The sequence below is a fragment of the Cariama cristata genome, unplaced genomic scaffold (genome assembly GCF_000690535.1).
Source record: "Cariama cristata isolate BGI_N322 unplaced genomic scaffold, ASM69053v1 scaffold13791, whole genome shotgun sequence".
Classification (NCBI taxonomy): Eukaryota; Metazoa; Chordata; class Aves; order Cariamiformes; family Cariamidae; genus Cariama; species Cariama cristata.
The window spans coordinates 1-10,872 of NW_009599964.1; the positions used below are offsets into that span (position 1 = coordinate 1).

Genomic DNA, 10,872 nt, shown 5'->3' on the forward strand with positions numbered 1-10,872 from the left:
CGGGCAAACGCCTTGAGTCGTTGCTCCATCACTTGTTGCGGTGACACTGGCACTATCCGTGGCCTGTCCCACGAGTCTGGAGAGCAAGAAGAAGGACGGACGTGTAGCTTATGTTGAGCTGTGAGGGGAGAGTGCTTTAAACCCTCCTCTGTGTTTATTTGGAAGTATTGTCTTCTAGTTTCTCACAGGTGTCTCTCTTTTATTTAGGAGTGGCTATGAGGCTGCTTCCAAGCACTTCAATCCAGCTGATGTGGAGGTGAACGTGGCTGGAAGATCCTTTCTGGTCACTGGCGCAAACAGTGGCATTGGCAAGGCGACGGCCAAAGAGATAGCGAGGAGAGGTGAGCTGGGCTGTAGTGAGGAGCTCTGAGGGGTGGTTGCAGAGAAGATGGAAGGAAGGAGGTTTGGCCTTCCAGCACAAACACAAAGATGCAACTCCCTGGGATGAGGGGTCAGGTGTGTTATTTTACAGGGCTGTTAGCGTGGGTTAGAGGCTTAAACATGATCAGTGTTGTGAAAACTGGAATAATGAAACCAAATTAGCGGAGAGGATCTGCAAAGCGTTTCTCAAGTGCATGTTTACTGAAACTTATTTGTGTTAGAGTGGCATCTAAGGATGTTGGTGATGGATCAACATCTGTTTAAGGCTGATTTGGTACAAGTAGCAGCCTGGCTGAATTTGAACTGTTTTGAAGAACTTACGAATGTATCATGTGATGAAGGAAAACAATTGGCTTTGCTAAACTGAAATGGAGGAGTATAAAAGCAGCAACATAGTTGTGCTTGATGTTAATGATAGTAACTTGGGAGTTTATGCCCTTTAATTGATTACATGCGACCATTTTTTCTGTTGTTCTCCGTAAGCAAGGAGACGGTATGAACTGGAACTAGCTGCTGCTAAAGGATAAACCTAATCCCTTTCAGAGTTGACAAAATAATTCCTGTTGTGCAAGAGTGATAGGAGTTTTGGCATGTAGAATAAAAGGGAGGAGCTTGCAGCTCTTTGCTCTCTCTTTGCCTGCTTAGGTTTCCTAACTATCTTATGAAGGAAAGTGGCAACTTGGTTAAATTAAACTAACTAAGAATTATTAGCATCAAAGAGCCTTTGGGTTAAAGATCCCTATCAGTGCCAGTATGTGATTGATTTCAGGTTCCCACTACTGCCATTATGTATAATAGCCTTATGTAAGTATTGCTGTTTTGCTCACAAATGAACGTGCCTGCCAGGTTTTGCAAGCTGTCAGGCTGACTGGATCTGCATAGCGTTTGGTCACCGTGTCTAGTATTTGGACCCCAAAGAACAATCTTGAGCTCAGACTGCTTGTCTGATGCCTTGCATGGGCATTGCTATGCATATGAAGTTAAAACGACTTAAGAGTGTCTTCTTGATCCTATCCTTGGATGTGTTGCTCTGAAACTCAGTGTTAGCTGTTGGAGCTCTGGCTTCTAGATGAACCTCTTCAAGTACACTGTGACAAGAAAATAAGGAATTCAGACTCAGCAAAAGAATAACCAAGCTATGTTGGCTTTACATTCAAGCACTTAAGATCTCTGTATATAATGATGGTCTTGATGTCAATTTCTTTAGAAGGCCAATGGCATCCTGGCCTATATCAGCAGTAGTGTGGCCAGCAGGACCAGGGCAGTGATCGTCCCCCTGTACTCGGCACTGGTGAGGCCGCACCTCGAGTGCTGTGTTCAGTTTTGGGCCCCTCACTACAAGAAAGACCTTGAGGTGCTGGAGCGAATCCAGAGAAGGGCAACGAAGGTGGTGAAGGGTCTGGAGCACAAGTCTGATGGGGAGCAGCTGAGGGAGCTGGGGGTGTTTAGCCTGGAGAAGAGGAGGCTGAGGGGAGTCCTGATCGCTCTCTACAACTGAAAGGAGGTTGTAGCCAGGTGGAGGTCGGTCTCTTCTCCCAGGCAACTAGTGACAGGACAAGAGGGCATAGTCTGAAACTGCGCCAGGGGAAGTTCAGGCTAGAAATGAGGAGGCATTTCTTCACGGAAGGGGTCATTAGGCATTAGAATGGGCTGCCTAGGGAGGTGGTGGAGTCACCATCCCTGGAGGCGTTCAAGAAAAGACTGGACGTGGCACTTAGTGCCATGGTCTAGTTGACATGGTGGTGTTAGAGCAAAGGTTGGACTCGATGACCCCAGAGGTCTCTTCCAACCAAATCGATTCTGTGATTTAGTCTGAGTTCAGCTTTTCTCTGAATCAGTGTCTTATGGGTATTGCAGATTTGGGCTTCCCTGTATGTCTTGTGAACTGCACTTCCAGTTTGATGCAGTCTTCTCCCAACTGTTCTGACAATTCCCATGTGTTGTTTAAGTTCAAATAATTTCAATCTTCACCGGGGAAAATTTATTTAAATACCTTTCCTAGCCCATAGGTCTCACCAAAACTTTCCTCTCTCCTTAACAGCAAGAAAAAAATTCATAGTCAAAGCCCTTAAGCTCCACCTCTTTTCACTGAATGTTTTCCACTGTAAACTATGAGAATGTTCCTAATCAGCTTGAAGGTCAGCTCCGCATTACTTGTGTTGTCCCCTGTCGTTTTGGGAAGAGCTCCTTCAACATCTGCAAATGCACATCCTTAACTGCCTTAAGATCTGCAATTAAAGCCTGCCTTTGCAGTGAAGCCTGCAGTCACTGTGAGAATGGCCAAAGAAGTGAGCATTGGACACTGCCCCTTCTGATTGCCTTTTCTCTCACTCATGAAATGTGTTCTTTCTGAGGCGAAGACCGTCTTTCATTCTGATCTGTATATATACAGAGCCTGTCTGCGCACGCTCCCTTCCATGTATGGTATATGTGTAACACAAACTGAAGATGAAACTGTATTAAACATTGATTAGTGTCATCTGTATGATTACATGCCTGCAGTTGTGCATTTGGTAAAAGTACCCCAGCCAACTCTGGCAGTGCAGTGGAGGAATCAAACCCTGTTAGAAAATTTCAGAAAAACCTTGAGGGTTGTTGCCTGCGTCAACTGCATGCCAAGTGCACTTACCGTAGTGGTGCTCAGTGGAAAAACCACTCTCGTAGACAGAAAATTTCATTATCAGACCCCACACTGGGTTGTGCAGTGTGCGACTGCTCTATCCCTAGGGTAGACTTGATGTCTTGCAATTGGATTCTGGGAAGTAGAAGAGTGACCCGGCACTGTTTTTTCTATTATCGATCCTTTGGGATTGGTCATTGCTTGAGCCTTCTAGTGGTGGACTGCTAGAAACCCCTAAAACACCTTTAAAAATAGGTAAAAGTAAAGAGTGCAGTTACGCCTGTGACTGAGATTAACACGTTACTAGTAATGATCAGAGAATACGAAGCATAAAAATGAAGAAGAATTATGCCTACCTGTACTTTAGTCCTCTTTTTGAAGACTCACTTTAATGTGTCTAAGTTATGAGGTCATGATAAGTATCCAGGCCTTTGAGAGGAGCCTTGCCCTCTCTATTCCTTTCATAGAAAAGTTGGTTGAAAGGGACTTCTAAAGATCATCTTGTCCGGCATCTCACTTGATGCAAGACTGTTGCCAACACTAGATCAAACCAGGCATTGCTTTGTCTTGCTGGATCTTGAAACCTGCAAGGATGGAAATTATGCATCCTCTTGGGACAGCCCGATCATTTAGAAGAAAACTAGCAAAAGTGTTTTTTCTTAATGCGTGACCTGAGCCTCTTAAGCTGCAATTTGTGGCCATGGTCCTTGTGGTATCTCCCACTGCCAAGAGGAATTCTAGTATCTGGCATTTTTATTTGCTTTTCACAGAGCAATTCCAGTCACTTGTGTTGTTCAAAGCCTTTATTGAACTTTTGGCATGTGCCAAAAATAAGCATTTACAATACAGATGCTTTAGCTTCACTTTCCAGTGTAACTCTGGTATTTTATCAACACTAAACATGATGTGCAGACTTGACAGAAAATAGTTTGAGCAGACAGTACCTAGAGTGTAGCGGCCTGTTCTATACATGCAGCCTTATGTGAGAACCCTGTTACAGCATGATACTTTCTCCTGCCTGCCTGCCTTCAGAGGGACCAGAAATCTTCCAGCTTTCTTATTTTATCCACTCTTTGTGTCCTGAACCTTTTATTTGAAGGACCTTTACCTCTGTCCTTTGACAGGTCCTGATGGAATTCTTGATGTGTCCTGTCTGGCTGATGGCACAGCTGGATCAGCACCTTTTGGGGCGGGGGGGGTTGTCCCTGAGAATGGCCCAAAGCTGGTGGAGCTGGGACTGCCACGGGGTGCTGTGGCCGTAACCAGCTCCCAGCTCATCAGCAAGTGTCGCAGGAGCCCTGAGAGCTCCACAGACCTGAGCTTCAGCAGCATTGATGAAAAGCCGCCGCTCAGCTCTTGGCAGCAGAGAAGTGGAGCTGTTGGCTGTGCACAGCTCAAGAACATTCTGCCTGCTGAGAAGCTCCCATGACATTTAGGTGACCATCTGACCAGTATTGCCACCACTACTAGCAGGCTATGGATTTCCCACAAAGCTAGAACACAATCACAAAAGGGGGTTTGTTTCATTTGGATTGCAAATTGCGCATCGCTTCCTGGCCCGCCCTCTTTGCTGATGGCCCCCCCAAACACAGTTAGTAATTAATTATCAAATGTATTTCTTATTAAAATCCACCAGGTGGCACGGTGCATCTGGTTTGCCGAAATAAGGAACGGGCTGAGGTTGCCAAAGGAGAAATAGTAACAGAAACGGGCAATCAGGTGAGTTGTTTTTCAGTCTTTTTTTTTTTTTTTTTCGCCCCCCAACTCTTCGAAAGAAAGATTTTTAGTATTAATGACCTCAGAGGCCTTGAGATACTTTGTTTCATCATTTTGCTGTTGTGTTTTTAATAGTATTTTCATACGGACATGGAAACATCTAGTAATTTGTCATCTGTATGGTTTGAAGTGATTTAATTTCACTAGGTGATGTTTTCTGTGATTAGTAGCATCACCGGCAGCATGCTGGTTTGTTTGTTGTCTATATGTTTTGTGATGTCCTACTTACAATTCCTAACCATGTGACTGAGGCTTTTAAAAGTTAATGCATTGCAACACTCTTGCAACAACATTTAGGAGTCTACAGCATTGGAGTTGAAGGTTTTATGTGTCTGAATAGCATGCTCTTGATTTGCTAAGGTTGGCTGCTCTGTGAAGTCCTATGTGTGGTCCTAGTTCCATGCTCTACATACTTTTCCATCTTCTTTTCCTATAATATCTCTTCCTTACCTCCTCCTTTTGCTTCTGCATACAGTATACTCCTGTAGCTGTCACTGTTGCTTTTGCTAATTATTCAGGAGGGTGTGCTTATGGAGAAGTGTAGTCATTGTCTTTCTGTCTTGGTGTATTGGTTTTGCCTGGGATAGAGTTAATTTTCTTCATAGTGGCTCCTATGGTGCTGTGTTTTGGATTTGTGACTAAAACAGTGTTGACAACCCATGTTTTGGTTATTGCTGAACAGTGCTTGCACAGCATCAAGGCCTTTTCTGTTTCTCACGCCGCCCCACCAGAAAGTAGGCTGGGGGTGCACAAGGAATTGGGAGGGGACACACTGGGACTGCTGACCCCCACTGACCAAAGGGATATCCCGTACCGTATGATGTTGTGCTCAGCAATAAAACCTGGAGGAAGAAGGAGGAAGGGGGAACATTCACAGTTATGGTATTTGGCTTTCCAAATCACTGTTGCATGTGATGAAGCCCTGCTTTCCTGGGGGTTGCTAAACACCTGCCTGAGAATGGAAAGAAGTGAATGAATTCCTTATTTTGCTTTGTTTGCACGCACAGCTCTGCTTCACTTATTAAACTGTCTTTATCTCAACCCACAAGTTTTGTCTGTCTTACCCTTCCAATTCTCTCCCCCATCCCACTGGGAGGGGAGTGAGCAAGTGGATGTATGGGGCTTAACTGCCTACCAGGGTTAACCCACAACACTTGGATGGAGAACTGTCTTCATTTAAAATAGTGACTTTTCTCTTGAACACAGTATTTTGATTCCAGTAATAGTTTTTAATGTGGATCAAAAATTCTGAAGACTTTTTATGGTTAGAGATACCATATTGACTAAATTTCTGCTCTTTGGTTTCAGCTCCCTGGTGTGACACAACCAGCATTACACTTCAGTTCTTTAATGGAGGTGAATTAGATCTGTCCTTATGTAGAAATAAATAGTTTCCAGCTGCCTATAACTGTGTAATCCCGTGGCTATAGTAAGACTGCTGATTATCCGTGTTACCTCCTTTTCTAACTGCAGTCAGACAGCCTGGGAAGAGGGGTGAATTTGACCTCTGAAGGTTCCTTCGTGTTCTGTTTTCTGTCATATACTGAAACAAAACTTGAGGCAAATAATGTTCTTCCTCTAAAAGCAGCACAATTACTGCAGTCCCACATTTTGGTAGGCTGCAAACTTGTGGTTTCTCTAGTCATGAAAGGGTATGAGGGCACTGTAGAACTCGTTCATAACCCTGGGGACAGGGCACTGGTATAGAAAGCAGCATTCAGTGAAGTGTTAGACGAGCTGTACAAGAAGCCCTGTGGGACATGTGACTGCACTGGGAAGAGTCATTTTAATAAGAAGTCCACGAGAACATCCTTCTTTATAAGAACTCATCCAGAAGCAATCCAGGGAGATAATAAAGTGCTTTATCTGCAACTTGACAAGCTGTATCCAGACTTAACTTGCTCTTCCTGATCGTCTGGACAGAGATCCTGTTGTAGTATACGCCAAAGATATTTTTTTTTTTTTTTTCCCCCCCATCTCCCACAGCAACACGTACTGGAGTTCATTGCTGAAATGGAGTCAGTATTTGGCAGGCACCTGCACCTAGACTTGGGAACTGGGAAGTTCTCCTAATCTGTTAAAGCAGATCTAGTCACGGAGATTAGGTCTCGCTTTGAAAATGGCTTTGCTACCATCAAGGGTTCTTATAGGGAAACAGGCCTGTGGGTCGTTTTTCTCAGCCAATGTGACAGTCTTGATCAGATAAGTGTTACTTTAGATCTTTTTCAGTCTCTGAAATCACTTGTAATATTGAATGTCTGCCCAAAAGACTTCAGTTCTTCTGTACCAGTAGATAATGGTAGTAGCTTTGAAAGTAGAAAGCTTTTAGAGATGTATTCAGTTAGAAACAGTAGAGCAGTGTCAAGTTTTTGGTCAGAAATGAACATTACGATGAGAAAATTCTGACCTAACTCAACTGAGGAGCTGAAATCCAACGGCTAGAGTTTTTTGTATTTTTTATCTTCAGGGAAGAAGAATTATAGGCAGGGAGTAATGTCTTATAATTTTCTCAGCTTCTTCACTTATGTCATTTGCTTGTATAGTGAGTATTTAAAGAAACAACTTGGAAAGAGGGGAGGCCCTTTAATGATTATTTTTTGTTTTGCATGAGAACACATCCTCTGCATAATTATTTTAAAACTGCCTTTTCCTGGAATACGTCATAAGACTAACTGTGGTGTGTCTTTGAGACTAAGTGCTATCTAGGAGAAGAGTAGGAGTTGATGTCCCTTTTGTATGCTGATAAATGCCACTGTGCTTGTACTAGGTAGAACACAAATCTGCAAAAAGCAGGAGAATTGGCTGTAACAAACAGTAAAAGGTTTTTGATGATTTGGAGAGAGGAAATATTTCTAGGTTTAGTGGTTTAGAGAATTCTAACTTTGTTCTGTGTCAAAATCTTCCTTTTTTTTTTTTCAAATTCTATTGCATCCATATTCCTAGCCACAGTACTTCAAAACATTGCAAGACTGTTGTGACATGGGGTGCCTAACAAGGACTTAGCAGTTAGCACAGAATGGGGGGCAGAAGGCCCCTGACACCCTGAGACAGCTGGAGGGGGCGTAGTGATGCACCCAAAAGCGTGCTGTCCTGCCCTGGTTGGAGCAACTGCGCCTGGCACGTGGGAGGCTTGCCCAGACAGAGCTCCAGAGGAATGATGTGGCAGATGTCGAGCTGCAGGGAGTGACAGGTACTTTCCCCTGAGCCTGGGGCAGAGCGTGATGGTGGCCTCATCTGTTGGGTTCTGCTGTGGTCAAGGTGCTGGGCTGCCAGGTGAAGCGATGGCAGGAGACAAGCAGGCTGCATAATCATAGGGAAAAGAAACAGGAGATTGATAGGGTCTTCGCAGAGAGTAGAAGAGTACAAAGCCCACATTGCATGGAAGGAGGGACAGCTGGAAGCTATGCTTGAATAAGCAGTGGATAGAGACTCCCAAGATGGGAAGGAATGGAAGCTTGTGACTGCTGGCAACAGAAGGCAGGCTCGTTCTCTGCCTGCAGATGTGCATTTATAGGATAGGTATAGTGCCATGGTAACAGATGAGGAAGAACAAGCTCTGTCAGGGGAGGTGTTGGAGACAGATGAGCCTGAACTGTTATTGCCACTCGGAGGAAGTGGTGGGTGATAATGGCTGGAGGCTCCCTCCTGTGGGGGATGGAGGCACCCATCTGCAGTCTTGGCTTGATGTCTTGAGAGGTTTGTCACTTGCTGGGGACTCAGCTCTAGCGTATTGTGGAAAGTCTGCCGAGGCTTGTCTGGACCCCGGACTAGTACCTCTTGTTGCCCAACCACATGGGCACCCATGATGTTGTGAGGGGTGACCCTGAGTTCATAAAGAGTGCTTACAGAGGGTGAAGGGCATGGCAGCCCAAGTAGTGCTCTCCTAAATCCTTCCGGTGAAGGGGAAGGGCTTGGGTAGGAGCATACACATCCTGCAGGTCAACACCTGAATGTGCAGCTCATGTCACTTTGGCCTTTGTCACTTTGTCTTTGGCCTTTATGACCTTTTTGACCTTCTCTGAGAACCGAGCATTGCTGAGAAGGAATGATAAAGTGCACCAAGATTATCTTTGCCAACAGGTTTGCTAAGCTACTGAGGAGGGCTTTAAACTGGTTTCACTGGGGGATAGTGACTAAACCCAGAAGAGTAGTGGAGTCATGAAGACAGTAAGTACCTGTCTAGGGGACAGCAAAATGGAGGAGACTGTCACAGTTTTCATGTGAAAGCAACATGACTGGGAGCCCACCTCTCACAGATACTTGTACATGAATACCCAGAGCATAAGAAACACAGGAATCCATGCCTGGTTGCAGAGCTGTGATCTCACTCGGATTAGAGAGTTACAGTTGGCATGACTAGAGTGCTGGAATGGATATATACAGGCCCTTTTAGACTGGCAAGCTGGGAAGACAAGGAGGAGGAGTTGTCTTCTATGCAAAGGAGTGGGTTGAATGCATGGAGCTTTGCTCTGAAATGGGTAATGAGCCAATTGACAGCTTATGGTAAGGCACAGAGGTCAGATCAATGCGGATGGCGTCATGGTGGGTGTCTGCTACAGACTGCCTTATGAAGTAGAGGGAGTAGATGGAACCTTTTTTAGAGGGCTAGGGAGGCCCCGTGATGACAGGTCCTGGTTTTCGCAGAGCACTTGAATCACCCTCATACCTGCTGGCCATGCAGCAGGGCATAAACAATCCAGGAGATTTCTGGAGAGCATCGAGGACAATTTTTTTATGAGTGTTGGACAAGCCAGCAGGTCTGCTGGACCTGCTATAAATAGCAGTCTTGAATAGCTGCCTTGGTGGAAGTGGCTATGAGATTGTGGAATTTAAGATCAAGACATGTGAGAAGGTTGAGTAGTAGATTTACAATCTTTGGTTTTATGAAAGCAGATTTTGTCTTTTTATGGCTGTGGTTGGCAGGATCCCCATGGGAGACAGCCATGGAGAGCAAAAGGCCTTGGGAAAGCTGGTTGAGCTTCAAGGGAAACCTCCTCAAAGTGGGAGATGCTTCCTGTTAACTGGGAAAAGGCAAGCCACTCATCTTCGCAAAAAGGCAAGCAGGATTTGGGGAACTACAGGCTGGTCAGCCTCACCTTGCTCCCCAGGAAAACTATGGAGCAAATCCTCATGGAAGCCATGAAAGACAGGAAGGTAACAGAAAAACACCGTGGGTTTATCAAGGGCAAACCTGGGCTGCCTGTCCCCATTGCTGCCTTTGGTGAGGTGACTGCCTATGGACATGAGGAGAGCGGTGCTTACCACTTTCCTTAACTTTGCCAAGGCTTTTCACATGGTCTGCTGTAGTATCCTTGTAGGTAGTTTGGAGAGTTGTGGTTTGAACTGGTGGATGACAAGCTGGGTGGAAAACTGGAACATTTGGCTTGGAAAGTAGCAATCAACAGTACAAAGCTGATCTGCTAACAATTTTTAGTGGCATCCCCCATGAGTCAATACAGGGGCAAAAACTGTTTAACGTCTCTTTTAACAGCTTGGACAATGGAGTGAAGTGCAATCTTTGTCAGAATGCAGATGATCTCAAACTGGGGGCGGGGGGGTGGAGCTGGAGAGCAGGGCTGCTATTCAGAAGGATTTAACAGGTGAAGAAGTGGGCTGGCATGAACCTCATGAAGTTCACCAAGAGCAGATGCACAATCCTGCCCTCGGATAGAGTAACTCCATGGAGCGGTACAAGTTGGGAGTAGCTGGCTGGAAAGCAGCTTTGCAGAAAAGGACCTGGAGGTGCCAAGTTGTCCCTGAGTGAGCAGTGTGCCCTGGGGCAAGGAAGGCCAACCACATCCCAGGCTGTATCAACACGAGCATAGCCAGCAGGCTGAGGGAAGTGCATCTTCCTCTCTATTAAGCCTTTGTGAGACCACAGCGGGAGTCCTGTGCCCAGTTCTGGGCTCCCCAGGATAAGGAAGTCATCAGTGTCCTGGAGTGAGTCCAGTGGAGGGCTGCCAAGGTGGCTAGGGTGATGGGACACATGAAGGGGCAAGGAGAGGCTGAGAGGGCTGGTTTTGCTGAGTGTTAAGAAGAGAAGGCTGAGATGGGTCTTAGTGTAGTCTACAGCCACGTGCTGGGAGGGTGTAGGG

The 10,872-nt window shown here is 45.5% G+C and overlaps 1 protein-coding gene across 1 annotated transcript in view; it reads left to right on the top strand.

The window, feature by feature from the left end:
* Positions 1–165: 165 nt before the first annotated feature.
* Positions 166–10,872, top strand: part of DHRS12 (dehydrogenase/reductase (SDR family) member 12) — a gene marked incomplete at its 5' end in the record, with an annotated part of 29,009 nt that continues 18,302 nt past the window's right edge. Inside the window, 2 exon segments of the mRNA XM_009709866.1 lie at positions 166–341; positions 4,638–4,720. Coding sequence (XP_009708168.1) covers positions 166–341; positions 4,638–4,720 — 259 coding nt within the window.